The sequence below is a fragment of the Aptenodytes patagonicus genome, chromosome 9 (assembly GCF_965638725.1).
Source record: "Aptenodytes patagonicus chromosome 9, bAptPat1.pri.cur, whole genome shotgun sequence".
NCBI lineage: Eukaryota > Metazoa > Chordata > Aves > Sphenisciformes > Spheniscidae > Aptenodytes > Aptenodytes patagonicus.
Window position 1 is genome coordinate 11,511,960 of NC_134957.1, and position 20,606 is coordinate 11,532,565.

At 43.4% G+C, this 20,606-nt stretch overlaps 1 protein-coding gene across 1 annotated transcript; it reads left to right on the forward strand.

Moving 5' to 3' along the window:
• Positions 1–275: 275 nt before the first annotated feature.
• LOC143164477 (heat shock factor protein 3) lies at positions 276–15,277 on the forward strand. The gene is made up of 13 exons (XM_076347123.1): positions 276–398; positions 1,951–2,059; positions 3,744–3,871; positions 6,702–6,826; positions 7,699–7,774; positions 8,513–8,574; positions 9,041–9,122; positions 9,406–9,539; positions 10,367–10,612; positions 12,033–12,138; positions 12,709–12,774; positions 13,973–14,039; positions 14,621–15,277. Exons 1-13 carry the CDS (start codon positions 279–281, stop codon positions 14,950–14,952), a joined length of 1,653 nt encoding a protein of 550 aa, XP_076203238.1. The 5' UTR covers positions 276–278; the 3' UTR covers positions 14,953–15,277.
• Positions 15,278–20,606: the final 5,329 nt, after the last annotated feature.

A 20,606-nucleotide genomic window follows, 5' to 3' on the forward strand; every position in this document is an offset into this window, starting at 1 on the left:
GGAGGCGGCCCCTTTAAAGGCGCCCAGTGATGTCACGGGGCCCCGCGCCGCGCTCCCTCGGGAGCACAACAAGAGTCACGCTCGCAGCCGCCGGGCGGGGCGGGGCGGGCGAGGGGGCGGGCGAGGGGGCGGGCGAGGGGGCGGGGCCAGGGCCAGGCGGCAGGCGCCGATGGGCGGGCTCCCCGGGCCGAGAGGCAACGCCCCGCGCAGCGTCACGGCCGCTGTTGGCCGCCCCGCCCTCCCCGGCCCGTTGCACGAGAGCGCGGCCCGGCCCGAGAATGCGGGAAGGGTCGGCGCTGCCCGGCGCCCCTGGCGCCGCCCCGGTGCCCGGCTTCCTGGCCAAGCTCTGGGCGCTGGTGGAGGACCCGCAGAGCGACGATGTCATCTGCTGGAGCAGAGTGAGGGCGGCCCGCGGGGCCCTGGCGCGGCCGGGCACCGCCGCCCGCGGGGCGGGGAGCCGGGGCCGGCCGCGAGGGGCGGCGGGGCCGGGGCGGCACGAAGCGGGTGGCGGCCCGGGGACCGGGGCCGGGGGCCGGGCGGAGGGCGCTGGGCGTCCCGGGGGAGGGCCGGGGGGGATGGCGGGGGCGCTGGGCCGGCGCCGCGGGGCTCCGGGGGCAGGGCGGGGGCGGGCGGCGGCCCCGCTGCGGGGAGCGGGACCTGGGGGGTCGCTGGGGGGGCAGGGGGCGGCGGCCGGGGAGGACCCCTTGTCTCCCCTGGGGAGCCGGCGGGACGGGGCGCCCCGGCCCTGGGCAGCGGCCGCCCCCGAGGCGGGCGTTCGTGTGCGTGGTAGGTGCAGCGGGTAACGGCGCGGCCTGGCGCCCGGCGCGTCAGCGGGGAGAGCGCTGGGGCGGGCAGGGACCGGTGAAAGGGTGGGCGAAACGGGCACGCGTGGAGGCGCGTCTGCTGGCGGGCGGAGGGCGCGGGGCGGTGCCTGTGCCGGGCCGTGCCCTGGTACCCCCGCTGCGGGGGGTGCCTGTGCGGTCAACGGTGAACACGCGTGGGGCAGTTCAGAGCGATCTGGCGTTGCGCAGCGGCGGAGCACGTCCGAGTATTAAAATCCCAAGTTACATGTAATTAGCTCAAAGAGGTGACGCTCAGTGGAAAAAAACACTTTGAGGAGTAATTAACTTTTAATTTTTTCTTCGTGAGATTAGGAAGATAGGCCTTCTTGGTCCCGTATGCCTTCAGGCAGAGGACACTACAAACATACGCAGACTAGTAAGGCATCTGACGCAAACACGGTGTTTATTTTTGTCCCGTCATTTTTAAATCCGTAGGATTTTCTCCACTTTTTTCAGAGGTTTGGCCTTTACAAAGGTGAAGATGAAAAGGAAACATGATATTTTTGTTCTCTTTGTGAACAGCATAAAAATGATACAAAGACCTGCCTGGTTTCAGGAAGTTTGAACTTGAGAATATGATAAATCTGAAACTGTTTGTGTCACAGTTACCCTTTTTCACGGCTGGTTTCTGTTGTCTGAACTTTTAGTAACTCTGCAGTGTTACTTGGTTATTTTTAGTGGTGTCATAGTACGTACAATGGAAGAATCTCGTCAGGAGCTGGGCAAACCCTGATCAAGGGAGATAAAAGCCCTCTAGTGGCATGAATTCCATTGTGCTTGAGCAATATTTATGTTTCCTGTGGACGAAGAGAGCAGCAGATATGTGGGGGTTTAGAACGATTTTTCTTTGGATTGAGATCAAAACTTCAGGGCTTTAAAAAAAACAAACCCATTCAATAGAAGTGTTCCATGTAACTGTCTTTTTGGATTCAAACCTTTTAGTACAGCCCCCAAGTACTCAGAAGTGCTCACACAGACAATTCCCTTTGCTAAGTGTTTTGTCCTTCCCTGTTGTAGGAACTGTCTCTGATCTATGGTCTTGACTTACGAGCAACACCTTGGAAAAATTGTGCTTGTTCTCTAACCGTTCCTTCTGCTTGTTTCCTAGAATGGTGAGAACTTCTGCATTCTGGATGAGCAGAGATTTGCTAAGGAGCTACTCCCCAAGTACTTCAAACACAACAATATCTCCAGCTTCATACGACAGCTTAACATGTGTAAGCATCAGCTGTTCTTATGTATTCTTTCTGCCAAGTTCATTGCTACTTGGCATCGATTTGAATTTCTTTAAACAAACCAATTGACTTGGCAGGTCTTTCATCCCTGAAAACCTGAATTCTGGTCTTGAGTTTGCTTTGCAAAAGAAAAGAGTAACAGTAGAGCTTGGCTTAGTCTTTGTTTTCTGTTTTTCAGCTCTTGAGTCCTTGTGAGCAACGACCGTAAAAATACTGTTTCATGTGCTGGTACCTAAAGCTTGGGTAGAGTTCACTGGGCTCCAGTGGTAGAGTTAATGGTAATGGTAACAGCAAACTTATGCATACCTAGAGGAACAAAGGCCGTATCTACACCCATGTGTCTAGTACATGAAAAAAATTGCCTAGATCGTGCTGTTGCCTGCATTGCTGTGTTGAAAGAAGATTAGTCACACTGATGGATCGAGCTGGACTAAGTTTCTCATTATGTTTTCTGTGCTCGACTCGTGAGCATCACGTAGCATCCATTATCTAATGCATGTACAACTTGTACAGGCAAAGAAGCTGGAGTGAGGTGGTAATTCAAAGACATAGTACAATGTGCAGGGCTGCAACACACAGCAGAAATAGTTGTTTTGCAGCAGATAGCTTATGGACTGAGTGAAGGTACAAACTGCATAGAAGATGGCCACCTTATTTAGAAATTCCATTCGGAGTTGGGGGGAGGAACTCTCTGTCCTTGCCCAGTAGCTTTGCCTGGTCTCTCTAGCTGATGCCTGTTTAGGTTTTGTCAGACATGAGAGAGAAAGCATACATTTAGCCTCCTGACACAGGGTGGATGCTTCTGTTTGTGTCGAGACTCCATCACTTGAGTGTTAAAGGATAATGCAAACAAACAATTTTCAGTTGCCTTGTAGCAAGGGTAAATGCTAAAATGCAAATATCCCTATGAAGACATGCAACGCGATGGCAGCCTCCTTTTCCTGCTGGACCTATCCTAGCTTTGAGTAAAGTTTTCTAATGATAGCGCTGTTGGGGAGCAGCGAAACTGGAATACATTAACTATGTTGAAAACTTGAACAAGGAGAGATATAGATTGGTCTGTCAACTGTATTTTGCATCTACCCTGTGGTACTTGAAGCAGTGATGGAAATAGAGCTGGCAATGTCTTATTTCATGCAGGCAGTCTGGTATGGAGAAAGTACTCTGCATGCATGTGTTTGCATAGGCTGAGAACTAATTTCCTTACTTCATTCTGTAGACCCTGGTGGTACATGACAGCATTTGTTTTGATATGTAGTTGTCTGGGAATATAGGCATGAAGGGGAAGGTGCACTGTTCCGCTGCTTCCACTGGGACAAGATTTTATTCAAGATATCCTAATAAATCTCATTTCTAACTAACTTCTGTGATTATTTGGACATCACTGTCTTGCTTGTGGACCCTAGCTGGCCTCTGCCATGCGTGCTGTTCATACAGCCTGCAAGGTCATTTGATGGTATTGTCGACATGTTCTCTAGCTGTAAAGGTCGGAGCAGTCAAATCGTTGAGTACCAAAGAAAAGCTACTTTGCCTGTTTTTCATAGTTTCTGCTCCCAGTAACTGTAGTGCTGTAGGTATTTCAGTAGCCTTGGGGTTTTCTTTAGCTATGTGTTGTAACAGTCAGCTTTGCACTGAAAGAAATTACTTTGTTAATACCTCTCCACAGATGGTTTCAGGAAGGTGATTGCTCTGGAGAATGGTATGATTACAGCAGAGAAAAGCTCAGTCATTGAGTTCCAGCACCCTTTCTTCAAGCAAGGGAAGGCACATTTACTGGAAAACATCAAGCGCAAGGTACAGTCTAAGCATGTATTTACTTCACTTTGTTATGAAAAGTAGCTTATCAAGAGCAGGTCTGGGGGTTTCAAACACTTTACAGCCAACAAATTCCATGGGAACCAAGGTTGTGCATCATGATGCAAGCCTTTGTAACTCCCTCCTGAATGCTAGGCTAATGCTTGGCTTGGCCTCCTTGTGCCAGCTCTTAGACAAAACACACCCTGCTGTTGTTTAGCAATGCACTGGAGTAGGACCACATTCTTCATAGCTGTCAAACTAGAGCCCTTTTTCCACAGAGTTCATATACACAATTACAGCTTACCATGGTGTTGGGTTGACGGTTGGACTCGATGATCTTAGAGGTCTCTTCCAACCTTAATGATTCTGTGGTCTTCATTTCTGCCAGCGTAGCAGAGTTGGAAAGAGTCACAAAGTGAAAGAAGTAAAAGAAAATACATTCCCATTTGGTCGTCATTGAAAATTAGCAAGGGATCAGTAATCAGTTCATTTGGGCGAGTTTGCATAAATTACATTGTTCCTCCAAAATGATGTTGCCACTAAGCTACATCTTTGTTACCACTTTCCAGTTTTCTTTTGTACATTCAGGCCTTGTCTGACCTGTTTCTGCACAGATATTTACTCTCTATTGGCACATTACAGCCCATAATATCCTGGCTGCCAGAGAAAGAGAATCATCACACATCACGTTGACATTTGAACTGCAGAATCTTTTCTTTAGAATGTCGTAATGTGGTAGCTACATTGCCCAAGTTAATAAAAGCACAGGGTAGGCTTGAGAGTCACAATTGTGTTTTGATTGATTCTTCACTGAGCTGTCTCTGCTCAGAATCACAATTGATTAAATATAGTTGTACAGTTGCTTCTCTGACTCAGGCCTGTGCTCTTCCCAGATGCTGTAATCACTAACTTGTCTTGGCTTGCACACCTTGCTTTCTGGTATTTTGGGGCAGTCAGCTGATGACATTATGTATGGCACCAGGAGTGTTGCACTGGGTGGAGTATTCTAGATGGAAAGACAAAAGCTCTAGTTAGTGCCAAGGACATTCATATGAAACTATTGAATAGGTTGGTGAAACATACTCTTCGTTGCACAGGAAATGTTAGTGATTTTTTGCAAAACGTCCATTAGTTTTTCTTGCTCTTTTACTGTCTGGAATGGAGTCATATTTCAGTACTTGCTATAAACTGGATTTCAAGCCTTTAACGGGAATGCAAGTTTGAATGCAGGACTTCCTTGATTTACTCCCTTTTAGTGTTAGCTCTGCTGGTGTGCTTCAGTCTTGACACCCTTATTATCTAATTAGAGACTCTGAAGAGAGCAATTCCTTGCACTTGGGCAGAATGTTTTAGTTTGGCCCTTTTTTAGAGGCAGGCTGACTGCATTTGAAATTTCCATCTGCTGTCTGCATCTTTGGAGAGGTGGTATGCTGAAGAGAAATCAGACAGCCATGAATTTCATTTGGGATACAACTCATGTACCTTAGCATAAGGTATTACCCGCAACAAATAGCAAAGCATCTAAAGATGTAGACGGAGAGGAGAACTGTCAGGCCATTCAGTCCATCCTTTGTAACACTGGATTACGTTAAGAAAGTAGTTAGTTATTTCTGTGGAGTGATTCCATAACAATTATGTTATGGAATGTTTCATCATAAAGTGATGGGATGTTATTTTATAACACCGTAGGTCCATTTCTGACCATCCCATTCTCCTTTGTAAAAAAAGGGATCTGTGAGCCAACCTGCATGGAAGTTGTCTAGCACTTCAGCGGGCCAGTTCCAGATGCTTTCACCTCCCTCTTGGAATTTAGTAGAATAATAAGAAAAATCATAGCATGCTGTAGGTTGGAAGGGACATCTGGTGGTTATCTGGTGCAACTCCATTTGGTTCAATTATGGTCAGTATTTGGCTAAATGATGTTTAAAATTATGCTTACAAAACCTGGACGTGTCATTCAGATGTGTGATGCACCAGACCTATCTTTTTCAAAATCCTGAATTGTATGTTAGCCATCAATGCCATCACCGCAGAGAGAGTTGCTGAAGGAATTCGAAATTTTTGAATATGGAAGTGTGAGGAGGAGTGAGCTTTTTGCTTTCTGATGACCCTTCCACCATCATTTGAAGAGGTGGCATTCATGGATTCTGCTGTGGCCAGAAGAGCAGTTTGGACTCTGACTTTCTAGAGACAAGTCTCCATAATTCTGGAATGTCACTGAGCAGAGAGGTAATAGAGGAAACACCAATGTGGGAATCTGCAATTCAGGTGGTGTGGGACAAATTTTCAAATCGAGTAGGATGCATCTAATTAGACACCTTCCTCCTACCCACCCCCCACCCCCAACTTAATGGAAATTTGTTACTCCTGTGCTGGCAGATTTACCCACGCCTAAAAGGAATATGAACATCTTGTTCTTACTCCACTATCAGTTCTCTTTTGGTTTTGGCTGGTGTCTTACCCTTTGACACTAGAGGGCAAGCTGTCACCAGACCTGTCAGAGGGAACGCCCTGGGGAAGGCCATTCTCAATCAGTGGTAGGTTTTTATCATGAATTACCATGGTAAATCTACTGTCTACACGTACAAAGTGCTAATCTCATGTTTTCATTGGCATCTTGGGTTTTTTCATACAGTGTAGACTGTCCTAAGGACTGTCATCTATAGGGCAGTTGCGGTGTTCTGTGATACATAAGAATTATAGTGTTACCTAATCTTTTAATGGAGTTTGTACCTGCTCTTCTACAGACTAACTATACTGTTCCTGTAGAAAGGAGTATGCAAGGCACCATTCGTTGTAAAGCATGTGTAACCTGGTCCTATTTTAGGTATCTGCAGTAAGAACTGAGGATCTCAAGGTCTGTACAGAGGATTTGCACAAAGTACTCTCTGAAGTCCAGGAAATGAGAGAGCAGCAGAACAACATGGATGTCAGACTGGCTAACATGAAGAGGTAGACTCCGTCTGTTTCAGAGGCACTTATACATTGAATGTTGCTTATCTAATGGAGCTTGACTCTAAATGTGGGTTTCATTTGAACTGGAAACAGGTGAAGCTATTTTTTTTTTTTCCCCTAAGAATCCCCATTCCACCCCACACAACATTCTGAATCGTGTTTGTTTTTATAATTCAGTTACAGACCAGAGATTAAGACTGGGAGGTTGTTGACTATCTTGAGATTTCATTTTGGTTGCCATCACCTGTAGTAGTTTTTTAGGGCAATCAAAGCATTTCCTTTTCTAAACACAAAACAGGGTTAGATGCAGTGAGGGAGAATTAGTCTTTGGTATTGTTTCTAATTGGAAGTGGACTTTGCACGTCCTCATCTCTATTCCCTCAGATCCTTTTTGTATAGGCACTATTAATTCATTCAGATCACTGGTATGCAAGCAGGTATCAACCAAAGTTCAGGAGATACCTTCACTCCGCTCCTTCTGTTCCTTTAAAAAACAAACAAAACCTCAAACACAAACTTTGAAACTGTTCTGAGGTGGTCTGTGTTACACTCAGCCTGTTTCCAAACACCGAGTCTTTATTCTAAGGCTTTGAGGCTTTGAAGGAATACCTCAGATCAAGATTATTGGTGGAGCAGCAGAGGATGAGAATGTCCTTATGAGTGAGTGTTTGCTCCTGCCTGATGGAAAGTGGAGTTAATTTAACCCAGAGTTTATACTAGTGGATCAGATTAACTGATTGTTAGTTATCCACAGAAGGAATGTTGCCATTGGTCCTGCAAGGTACTGTGAAAGTTTGAAAGCGGTAAAACTAAAGCGTATAAAGTAAACTCTGTTCATCCTCTGTCTTCTGATTTATTCTGCATTGCAGAGAAAATAAGGCCCTGTGGAAAGAAGTGGCAGTTCTAAGGCAGAAGCACAGTCAACAACAGAAGCTGCTGTCTAAGGTACCATTGCAGCATCTTCAGTGCTACCATCCTTATTCCTGCCTCTGTGATACCTGATGGCATTCTTTGCTTATGTAGAATGACAAATGACACAGAGCTGAACAGGCTATATTAATACAGCATAAAGAAAATGTTCACAGTTCCTGAGTGTCCCAGAAGTAGCACAGCAAAGAACCACGAGCAAAATACTAAGGAAAAGTCATAGTGAAAAGGATTTCAATGTGTTTGAAATCTCAGTTAATCTTATTTGGAGAGAAATCAGTAAATCAAGCTGACCTGGGGTAAATGTGGGGCTGGAGGCAGTGCATGGTAACAGGAGCCTAAAACAAGAGATTGCAGGCACATGGAATGGAGTCTGTGAAAGATCTTGGACCGAGACAGACTTAGACTACTCAAGAAGTCAACTTGGAACCCAGAAACTATTTGTTCCAGTGCAGAAGCTCCTATTTTCTCTGGTTTATCCCTCAGCTGTTTCTGGTCTGGAATCCTCTAGTGACTTGTGGTGTTATACTACATTTGAAAAAAACAAAACAAAACTGTCCAAGTGGGATAATTTTTCAATGCCATTTGTAACTATCATTTTGTTTTTTAAGACATGAACACAAATGGATTTTTGATTTACCTATTAATTTCAATCATATAACTACATAATTTTGTAGTAAAATCCGAATTAATGATTTAGTGTTAGGATTGTTATGCTGACCACTTGTTTTTGGTTTTTTGTTTTTCCTTTTTTAGATTCTTCAATTTATACTAAGTTTGATGCGAGGAAATTACATTGTTGGGGTCAAAAGAAAAAGGTAATTACTGGATAGGTCACAAATCAGTGTCAGATGTGAATTATAGGGATAAATCAGCTTCTAGAAGCAAGATACTTTTCTTAAAGTGTATGAAGAATATTTTTATCACTTGTATATTAAACTTGAGAAAGCTGATGGAAGTTAAATAAAGCATGAAATAAAGATTTCCTCTTCTTTATCACTAAAAAAATGGGTGGGAAGAGAATATACTACACATTTTAAAGTTCGAAGGGCGCAGTTATCAGAAATGGTAACTCTTTCAAAATGTGCAAATGTGACTGACTTATTCAAAACAAAAAGCATGTTTAGAATGCAACCTGTCTGCAGTACACTTAGTAAAAAACATTTCCAAAAGCCAGTTTTCTTAGAAGTGGAAGAATGATTGTTCTTACCATTGCTGCACGTATTTGGCGTTGCTACAGCTTTTTACTGCCGAACTATATACTAAAGCCATATTTTGTCTCAGGTCTCTAACGGATGCTGCAGGTGCTTCACCCTCCAAATACAGTCGTCAGTATGTTCGCATACCTGTGGAGAGTGGCCAAGCAGTAAGTCTTCCCAGGGAAAGAGACAATGGGTTGGACAGGATGATATACAGTGATCTTGAAGTCTTCCTTATAACTATTAATACCCTAATCTTATAATCAAATGCACTCCATTTTGAAATGGGCAGCTTTAAAGCATTGCTCTGTCTGTAAAATCATACAAATCAGTACAACTAGTCAAAGATGAAATCTGAACAGGAGAGAGAAGCTGCAAGAAGAATGGAGCTTCAACATCAAAAAAAGTCAGACTTTTTGGTTTACTCGTTCTATTTGCTGTATCCTGCAGATGGCTTTTTCTGAACATAATGCAGATGGCGAGGATGGGAATGGTACAGGTCTCATCATTCGAGATATCACTGATACCCTGGAAAATGCCACCGATGGTCTCCTTGCTGTGGCACACACAAGTGGCAGAGCCAGGTACGTTTAAAGGATGTGGAAGTACTTATGCTTAGGTTGTTAACCAGGTAGTTATGTTAGTGTAAGCGATCCATATGAATTCTGGGAAACAGCTTCTCTGAATTTTTACTCTGTTTGTGCATGACAGGCCTGTTTGTAGGCTGTCTTTTTTACAGCATATAGCATTGGTCATGGTCAGCAAAGCTTTTTAAGAGCTCATGTCTCTTCAGGAGTGCCTGAAGGCCTATCAAGCTCCTTGGCACTTGAAGTTTAATTTGCTGAGGCTTTTCTGTCTATTCAATAAATTAGCATGTACTTAACTTTTCAACTGAACAGGGACCTGAATGCATATATAGGTTACTAATAAACAATCCAAAATGTATATAGGTTACTAATAAACAAACCAAGATGTATAGTTTTATCTCCAGTTTCAGTACTACTCTCGCTAATATTGTGCTAAGCATAACTGAAGGGAAGGCATTCTTTTGTGTGGCATCAGATTCTTGTGAAAACCCACGTAGTTGTTAACATCCAGAGTGAAATACGGACCAATTTGGAATCTTTTATTTCCAGAGACACAATGTTAGGAGTTTCCCTCCTGCCTAATTTCCATATACTATTTTGCTGCTTTTGGCCTGGCAAAATGGGGTGTTTTGCTCTGATACATGCTATCTGTATAAGCTGTAATAAGGCACTTTTCTTCTTTTTCTAAAGACCAGTTGGTTGTTTGAAACCTTGACTGGCTTGACCTTATTAGGTATTAAGATTCGAGATACTAAACTTGAAATGAGTAGTAATACAGTTGGTGAATTCTCCTGTGTGTTGTTTCTCTTTGGGTCATATTTTAGAGAGACAGTGGCAGCTCTGGATCCTGGCTTACCAATTTGTCAAGTATCGCAGCCAAATGAGTTAAATTGTGCAGAACCTATCCCACCAGTTCATATAAATGATGTCAACAAATCCAGTGAAATAGGAAATGTTGCTGTGGAACTCCACTCTGCACAACCTAATGCTCCAGAAGACCCCGTGTCAGTGATTGACTCCATCTTGAACGAGAACAACTCTGGAAATCAAAATGATCCTTTACTGGACAGGTATTAACTTGTTTCTGAAACTGTTACGCTGTCGTCATCTTGTGGGATCTTGTCAAAGTTTTAGAGGATGTGTTTAGCAGAACATAGTGAATTAGCTTTTTAAATGTCATCGATGAACTGAATTTTCTGCCCCTTTGTTAGTAGGTCTTGAAAAAGACAAGTGTTAGCATCACACACTAAAAGCAGGGCAAGTTCATCTGTCACATCTCTGATAATGAGTGTGCCTGACTTCTGATGTGTCAGTGTGGGGATTGGAGAGGTCAGTCTGTCACATCAGCCCTTGTATCACCAATTCCTGGCACTGCCAAGTGCTGCCAAACAGCAGACCAAGGGTAGTGATTTCAGGAGGGCACCATGTGCTGCCTTGTTTCTGAGAACTGGATATGGATTTGTATCGGTGGTAGCCTGATGTTGTTTCACTGTTGCTTCCTTTCTTTGCCCCTCATTTTTGCAAAGGTTCATTTCCCTTGTGCATTGTCAGATCAGACTCACCCCTGGAATCAAAATCATGCGGGCTGTGGTTTCACACTTGGCAGCACTGCCGCTTAAGCAGTTCCCAGCCCTGCACTGGCCCCTGAGCTTTATCAGTGCAGTCATTTGTGTGGCTGCAGGGTGAGCTGGATCAAGGAGCAAACTTCAGTTCTTTCTCCTGACAGCTCTTCTGCTGTGGTTAACTTCAGGTAGGAAGTACTGAGATGATGCGTCACAGCACTCAGCGTAATCTGAAGGCCCTGTAATATCTTACTTCATTGGCACTGCAGAATGCGGGGCAATGCCTTGGAACTCTCTGTTGCTTGTAGCTAAGTATTCCAGCACAGGAGGTAGCTTGCAGCACAGTGAGAGGTTCAGTACTGGTGCCGTGCATGCAGCTTCCTTTCCACTTCATTCGCTGTCCCTTGTATCCTGCCCACTGTCCTTGGAAACGTGTACAATTCGGCAACAATCTGATGTTTCAAAATAGGTGGTGTTTCTTCAGAGCCAGATTATTTCCAGCCCTTTGCTTATCATTTATTGTCCCCAGGTGAAAGCCATCGGCCCTTAGTTTAAACAGATATTGGTATATAGGGTGGGATCTGGGAACGTTCAAAAGATATGAAAATGAAAGAGGAAGCGGGTATGGAAGGAGGAACTGCTTTTTTGTATGATAGCTATTATTATACTTGCTGTTCAGATAGTCCTCCTTGTACCTGCCCTTCAAAGAGTTGGACCGTGAAAAGTGATTCAGGAATGCGGTTTCATTCATTTGGCAACAAGATATTCTGGATTGTGAGCAGCCTAGTCTGGCTCTCATCTTGCCCCACAGCTGTAATAACTGAGAGGTTAGCAGATCATTTCTAAGAGTTTTTCCTGCCTTGTGGTACAAAAGAAGGCCCTAACTGCCGACTGTTTCTTACAGTACTATATCACTTTGTCTTTTTAGAGAAGAAATTCAGGATTTTCTTAATTGCATTGATGCCAGCCTTGAAGAGCTTCAAGCAATGTTATCTGGGAAGCAGTATAACTTTGGTTCTGAAGCTTTCAGCGATGTGAGTGTCTTTTCACTTTTTCTGGTTTCTGAAAAATACTGATTAGGTTGCATTGTGAAATTTTAGTGGTTTATTCCGTGTTGTAATGGGCAAGAGGGGGGACAATCCTGAAAAGCAAATCTTTAGGACAGAATGATACATAGTCATTCCAGGAGTCTAGCAATGTACAAGGTAACATTGAGAGCCTTTTTCAGTTCATATAGTATTTCTGTTATACATAACTCAAGGGAGGAAAAAAAAAAAAAGGAAAAAATTGGACTCTTTTCCTTCTCAAGCCTTTGTCACATATCATCACATCCTGATTATGTGTTTGATTATACATTATGATACGGAATGAAACTCAGCCACATACCTGGAATCGCTGGGAAATACCGCGTCCTTTTCTTCTCCTGTGATCTCGGTTTACCGCCACAGGTTGAAAGTACATTGCTGTAGGCCTGTGGAGGAGCCACCTTCCCTGTGCTTCAGTGGATGGAGTGGTGTGCTGGACCCTGCTGTCCTCTCAGGAGCTCTCTGAAGTTTTGTTTTAAGAACGTTATTATGTGACACATGGTCTGTTTTTATTTTCAGACATTTAATCCTGAGCTGCCAGCCCTGGACATGAGCTTGATGGAAACTTCCCCTGGTATGGAAAATGTAAGAGTATGAGTTGCTTCTATGATGGGGAGGGTTAATACGATGTTGAGAGATACATTTTGACTGATGCAGTTTGGGGGTAGGGGCTGGGTTGATAGCACAAGATGAAACTGTCATTTTATGTAGTCCTGCTGACCTAATGTTTTCAGTTATCGCTGTCGGCATATATGAATTTAAGAGGGTTCTCAAGATAATTTCAAGTCTTACATTCCTAGCTGCAGTAATACACTCAGTGGGCTGATTTAAACTGTCACTTTGCTTTGAATAACATGTTCTTTGCTTTCTGAATACACCTGAGAACATAAGGAAGAGGGAAACAAACTGGGGTCTGTTGAATCAGCTGTCTGTATTGAGGAATTTTTTTTCCTATCTATTACTTCTGTACCTTCTGTTTAGAATGAGGAGGGTAGAAAATCTTGTCTTTTTTTGGTCTAAGTGTGTGAGAACAGTTTCTTGGCTTGTTTCTCCTAGCCTCAGGGAGTCCCATGATGTCTTTTAGCCAAGTACTAACTAGGTCTGGGGTTATAGTTCAGATGAGAATGTGTCTTCAGTCTGTCTGAAGACTGAAGGAAAAGTACTAAATGAAAAATATCATGTAATATACTGTATTTATTCTGAACGTGGCTGTATGGAATTTCCTTAGAGGACATACAAAAGTTCAGTGAGAATTTAGTTCTCTTGGTCCAGTTCCTAAAATTGACTCATGTAAACAAACAAACAAACAAACAAACAAAAAAAAAAAAACCACCAAACCTTGCAAGTGTCATTTATTTTGTAGTCCTGAAATAATATTTAAACTAGGACTTCCCAGTCATAAGAGCTTAGACCACAACTGAGGTAAAATGCAGCTGTGTTCAAGCAGTGCTTGCACAATTTAATTGTATTGATGAAATCATGTTTAACGGTGTTAGTCCAACAAGACAGACTATAATAAAGCTTGTGGTTTGGAAGGTAAAATAAATATTTGCTAGTCAGAAGCTTGTTTGGCTTTAGTAAGTTAAGTTTGTCTGTATTTCACCATGCCTTCTTCTGAGAGCTCCTGTTTGCTGGCCCTCATGTGCAACAGCGGGCTCATTGGTCAACTGTTTCATTTCTCTTCCCTCCTCCTTTCACCTTTAATTTTGTTAACCAGTCAGTGAAGACTTGGATTTTGTTGTTGTTAAGCATTCTGTCTTATTCTCTGTCCATTTTGTTTCAGATTGCAAACTTGGCAGAGAGCACTGAAGATCTGGGAGCAAGTGAGAGAGAAACAGCAGGAAGCAAAGGTGGGCAGGAAGGAACACTGAGAGCTGTGACCATTCCAAACTCTTCCAAAACTGTGTGTTGAAATGGAATTTTTGTAGCCTGTAATATGGTTTATCTCCTTCTTTGGTCTGGGCTTAAAGTTTTTGTGAAGACTGGAATGTTTCACTGATCTTGATGAAGCTGTGCCTCAATCTTAAGAGGCCCCATCCTATGCCCCATGTTGGTGTTAACCGTTTCCTTTTTCTTGTACGTGACAGCGTCACAACAGGGAGCAGAACTGCAAATGTCACTGTGGAAGTATCTCGTATAGGGGCTACAACCCCCCACATGAGGAGTGCTACTCATTTTACTGCTTCAGTGCTGCCATTGCATGCCATATGTATTAGGGGCTTGAAGTGTGCTTCAGATATTGATCTTAACAGACACAGGAGCTTTTGCTCCCCTCTTGCAGCTGTGGATGTAGTCTGTCAGAGCTCAGCTGTATGGTTTTCTTTAGTGAACCAAGTTTTGAAGCAGCCTCTCCGATCTTCCTTGTCTTGAATAAGAGCCTTCACTTATGTGACACGGAGGCCTGGAGTTTAAACTGTTTGTTTTCCCTCAGATATGCAGGTGATACAGTACAGGGCCAATCCTCTGCTTTCATTATTTGAAGAACTACCTTCAAGTGAAGCTGCAGGGAAGATAGAGGATCCGAAAGACCTTCTACTGCCCCCCCTGGAGGAGAAACCTGCTCTTCATCCTCCGTCAGGTAGTGAAACTGTCTTGCAGCCAGCAGCTCCAGCAAGCCAGGCTGAGCCTCTGGATGCTCCGGGAATGGGTGATCCACCTCTCCTCTCGGAAGATGGGAATGGAGAGTATAAACTGTTTCCACTCTTACTCCTCAGTCCCGTTGCTAACTTCATAGAAGAGGCCTCTGAGATAGAAACTTCTTGAACTCGCATAACACCTGTAACTAGCTTAGTGGTGTGAAATAGACCACAGAGAAATGGATCAGCAAGAATTTTGACCTCTCTCCTCACCTGCTTCCTGGGTGTCATATTCTGTATAGACAAAAGAAAGTTCTCTTTCCACAAGCAAAGAGCACATCTGAAAAAACTGAAAACAAGCTCAAAACAAGAGCTGGTGGGTGTGAAGGCACTGGGCAGAGGGGGAAGAACAGCCTCCCTGTAAACATACCGCAATGTATCCCGTAACTTTTTATCTGATATCCTTATTGCAAAAGGAAATCTGTTTGTATCCTGTTTGTAAAGTTTGGCTGGGAATTTTTGTTGTTTGTTGGGTTTTTGTGTGGGTTGTTTTTTTTTTTTAAATTAGCTGGATAGTAATGTGGTGTGTAATATTTTAAACATGGGTTTTACTCTTTCTGAGAGCCTGTTTCAACAGGTGACTTGTCTACTGTTTGGAATTAAGATTTTTTTTAAATTTTGTTTTTAATTTGAGATTTCTTTTTTGATAGTTTGTGACTAGAATTGTTTGCATCTGCTTAGATCACTTTAGTACTCCTAGATTTGCTCCTAGGTACAGGGAACATTTTTCCTATGGAAAATTATATTTTAACTGTGGAATATTACTTTTTAACATGCTAACACACATCCATTGCCATGGATTGTAGGTGTTGTGGTAGGAAGTGCTTGCCACCCTGCATAATGCTGATTTCTCATGCACATTGCATGGCAGTTCTTCTAGGGTAACTTGCACCTAGCTCACAGGTTATGTGTCCTCAGAAATTTTGAGTAGAACTGATTCACGTCTAGCAAAGTCCAGCAGCTGCCCTTAAAATGGGGGGGGGGGGGGGGGGGGAAGAGTCATGGGGTAACTTGCATTGACATAGACATTACATTAAGATTTCTCTTCTGCTTGCAGCAGCTGCTTGTTTACCTGACCCTATATGAACACTGGACTTCTTCCTGCCTTTTCTGCTTGTGCAATCTTAAAGCTAAATTAACTAGATGCATTTGAGTCCTTTGACAGCAAATTACAAAAACTAGTGTCTGCTTAATCAAAAAATCTTTCCCCAAAATTCCTTTCTACACTGTTTTCCTAACTTCTTTAAGCAGCTGTAATGTAGACATCAGCCCCTGGTGCCAGTGGAATAGCAAGTTCTCCTTCACTGATACCAAGTTTGTAACAGTCTATCACTAGCCCACACAAACCTGAAATTTGCTGTAGTGATACAAACCAGTTAGGGATAGAAGAGGCTTGGAGGCAGGTAGAAAACCCGTTGTATAATATCACATGATATTTCCTACCAGCGCAATTACTTGCAAATTTTTTCAGGTTTAGGAATTCAGGCTACCCACAGGCTTTGTTCTCTCTGAAGTTTCTGAACTAATAAGTTTTGAGATCTTTTATATTCAAGAATCCAAGTTAATCTGATATTCTAAAGCCTACTAGATAATGCACGTTATCTATGCTGGCCTTGCTTAATTGGATTTGTGCTTCATTGTCAAATCTTTTGAGTTGCAGAGGAGGATCTTGCTACTGAGTGTGTGTATATGTGTAATGCCTTCACAGTGTCATTTTATTCCCATGCTTCTGTAACTGTTCTTTACCTCATGACCCTTCATGTTTGTATCTTTTGAATTGCCTTTTGTCAAGTATGTCTTATTCTAGCCTTTTCTAGTCTTTCTTTTGCTTACTTCTTGAGACAAAGGGCTGAATAGTCTCAAGTTTTCACGAGCTAAAGGGAGAGGGGGAAATCAGTGAATTGCATCTCTGTCTTGGGTTCTGCTTTTTTTTTCTGCCTCAATTTTCTCCTGTGCTGTTTTGACAGCACAGTGCAGACAGAGAAGTTCTTTGAGAGGCTGATCTTCTGTAACTCTGACTTCCCGAACAGCTTAGACTGAAGTGTAGTTCCTGTTATGGATTACTGTCATGTTCTTCCATCATGGAGTCCTCTGATCTCAGTGCATCTCACCATCAGATATTGGATCTGATTGCATAATAGTATAATAGTTTTTTAATACACTTTCTCTCTTAAGAAGTTAGAAACCAAGGCTTAAGAAAACTGCAAATAAAAACTTGTGCATCTGTGTCTGGTTTATGTACTGATCTACAAAAAGTGTTTGTTTATGCAAGTTTCCTAAGAAAGATTGCAATGGAAAGGGGAAGGCTGAATAGCAAGAAAAAGCCACATGCTGAAGTAATTAAACTCAAGAATTGCAAAACCATTACTGTGTTTCTTACACATTCTTTGTGTTCCTGTGTGTGCCAATAATTCCCAAACCTGTTTACTGAATTTTCTAGAAAGGAGAGCTTTAATGCTCTCCAGGGGATCTCATGCAGCTGCTGCTGGTTCAAAAATAGCTGAAATGCTGGCACCTGTTTTCAGAGCTGTCAGCCTGAGAAAGAAGGAAGTGTAGGTTTATTATTAACCCATATTCCATACCATGGAATCAAAGCTTGTGGGAATGGGACTGACCACCACTGACAGTGTAGGGCCAGGTTGGCTTTGGACATTTATTCATTGCCTATATGCGGGTAGCTTGCTGGGAGCCAGCCTTCACATCTCTAAGCAGCTGAGGGGACCTGATGTTGGTTTTATCATAGGTGGTGATGTGAAAGCTCAAAATACTGTGTTGGGTGCTAGTGAGAAATGGACCTGAGGTGGAAAGGTCCCCAGTTGACAACCGAAAGTCGTGATGGATTGCGTGCTATAAAATGGCAACTTCAGGAACCTGTTGTACAAACAGGTGCTGTTGTAAAGATCACCACCATGCACCAAGCTCAGCAAAACAAATGCTACTGCTGTTTCAAAGGGGCAGGTATCCTTGAATCCACTTATATTATTCACAGGAGCAGAGGTATCCTCTGAGTAATGTGAGAGGTCTATGTAAACACAAATCAACTGAAGTGAATCCATGGGAAGTGAAAGGGAGAGTAAGATGAAAGACAGGACAAAAACGATTACGACAAAGTTAATGGATGCCCCTCAGCTGCACTGCCAAGGTGCAGGAACCATCTGTCTCCTCTAATAATCTGGAGCAGTCAATGGGGCTCTGTGCGAAAGTCCTGGAGGATGAAATGGCATTAAGTCGGTAAGAGTCCAGCAGTTTTTGGGATACTCAGTTCCTCTGTTACCTGTTGAAAAAAAGATTAACAAAAGCTTTTCATTAGTAGTTATCTTTGTTCCCAGATCTAGAGTATTTTCATTCATAGGAGTACTCAATATATTCACTCACCTTCCCCCCCCCCCATTTCTCCATCTCCCCCTATCTTCTCTATAATAAACAGACAAACTTTACATTTTAGCTTAAATCAGCAGTTGGTGTATTTATGCAAAGATGCCATCTTCTCTTTCCTTTCCTTTAAAAGGAAGGTGTTAGCACCTTAAGATCATGTATTGTACAGGGTTAACTTAGATTCACTGGACTACAGCTGTTGAGGTTGGTTATCAGACAGGTCTGAGTATCTTCTAATACTTACCTATGCCTTCTTCCTTTAATGTTACTTCTATTCTGATTTTTAGATACATTCTGTTACTTATGTGTTTGTTTAAAAAAGAAAAAACATTACTGAAACCAACAATTTATTCTAGAGCCATTGCCGTAGTTTCTCTCATTTTTTTGCCAGTAAGTTTCAACCATGGTCTGCAATTCTCCCTGGGTGTAATCTGACACAGAGACAGTGTGAAAGGTTGTCCAGGGTCCCTGTTGCTTGTTCATAACTCGTGGCCCCACACTGCAGAATCCCAGCCTGAGCCTTGTACCAGCTGCTACAACGGCAGCTGCCCCCCCGGCTGGCATGGCAGCTCTTGGCTCTTTCATCAGTTCTTCTTGTTGCTGGGGTACCCACGCCGCCTCTTCCTGTATCTATCTCAGTCTTTTGTAACTCTCTGCCTGGTCAAAACTTTCCAGCGCTCTTTGGAAAGCGTGTTAATAACAACCAACTATGATGTAAATTCTGCTAGGTTCTTTTACCATCCTTTCCTTTTCCTTTCCTTTCCTTTTTGGAGACAAGTTAATATTTCAGCTGGGATGGGACACCCAGATTACACTTTCCCTGTTTGCCAACTCACAGGGCGGTCACTGAGCCCAAAGACTGCGCAAGTGCCGCTGCGCCTGCGTGCGGGGCCAGCCGGGCACCCGCCCTGTCCTTGCCTCACTATCCTTTCCCAAAAAGCCACTTCTCACCAGGGCTCTGCCAGCTACACCAGATATAGTACACCAGTGCAAGTGTTCTTTATAGACCCCAGTAAGAAAGGCCCTCAGCTCCGTAAGGTATTGATTAAAACAACGTTTACTGGAGATAACATGAGAAGGAAACAGGGAACAGCATAGATAATCTTAGCATCAGGCAGACCTCTGATCCGGGCATGGCAAACTGTGCAGAGCCCGTGCCGAGGTTAACCGGCACTGTGGGCTTTACAGTTTTTTGTAGGATTTTCCTAGAAATAAAGAACTCTATTCATCATTTCCACTGCCAAGAAAGAGGATGTTTACATGAAAACGTGCTGCTCCACTTCACAATAAGGACAAGGACATGGCAGTGGCGTTGTCGCTGGGAGCCATGGACAGACTCCTCCGTGGTGATGAGCTGGCCAAGTCCGCCCGCAGCCAAGTGATACCCGCAGCACAGCACAGGCCCGAAGGCCCAACGGTGTGTGCAGCACAGCAGGCCAGGTGGCAGCAGATCACTAACCCCTTGATGTACAGCAGCCTGCTGGTAAGGACTACTATGACACTGCAACTTGATGCATAACAAGTTTATGTTACCTGTGATCACAGTTTCTTCACTGTAATGCAAGTTTCCTTCCTCCTCCAGCATCAATGCACACGGCTGCTTCTTTTACTTCTTGGTTGTAGTGTCCTGTATCTGGGGAAGGAAAGGTTGCACAGTGTGAGAAAGTGAGAAAGTGAAAAGTGCCCCTCACGTGCTACTTTCATAATTATTTTTCATACTGTTCCAGACTAGCCCTCCCCACACAGACCATGTCAGCCTAGCCATCAATTTTTTATCTCGTATTGCCGTGTGCTTGCTAACACAGAGTTTTCCAGAATACGAGAAAAACTTATTTTAATCTCCCTCTCCTGGCCTGTGTGATGCCACCTCATCCAGTCCATGCTCAAAATGTTTTGCTGGCTCCTAAAACAAGGTTGCTGTTTTGAAAAGTAGTACCCATGTTATCATAGTTCCCCAAAGCAGAAGCAATAGATTTCTGCCAAGGGTCATCTTAGCATATAGGTGTCTGTACTTGAATCATATAAAGGACACTCCTGCCACTGTCCCCCCAACCAGAAAGGTAAATGTAACTATAAATATATAAATAAATATATGAATATATAAATATATACACATCTTTTTTTTGTCAAGCAGTTTGAGTTTTAGTTTCCTGGTTGGTGTGTACCCTGGTAGTGGTAGGTTCCCTTATGACTTAGTCTGAGTCATTTTAGGCTTCCGCCCTCCTGTCCAGGCAGCCATGTTCCCCAGGAAGGAGTGTCACTAATTTGAACTTAACATGTTCTTTTCTCTTCCTTTTTTGAACCAAGAAGTATGTGAACACTGCAACCCATACAAGCTTTTCCTGCTTCTCGCCATCCCAGTGACTGCAGATTGGAGTTGCATCTCATGGAAAATTTCTGACGGAG

What these genes read in the sequence shown, in the direction of transcription:
- LOC143164477 (XM_076347123.1), top strand. Translation starts at nt 279, where the DNA reads ATGCGGGAAGGGTCGGCGCTGCCCGGCGCCCCTGGCGCCGCCCCGGTG. An exon ending in GTTGGGGTCAAAAGAAAAAG is followed by an intron (nt 8,575 to 9,040) that starts GTAATTACTGGA and finishes ATTTTGTCTCAG; the next exon opens with GTCTCTAACGGATGCTGCAG. An exon ending in CTGTGGAGAGTGGCCAAGCA is followed by an intron (nt 9,123 to 9,405) that starts GTAAGTCTTCCC and finishes TGTATCCTGCAG; the next exon opens with ATGGCTTTTTCTGAACATAA.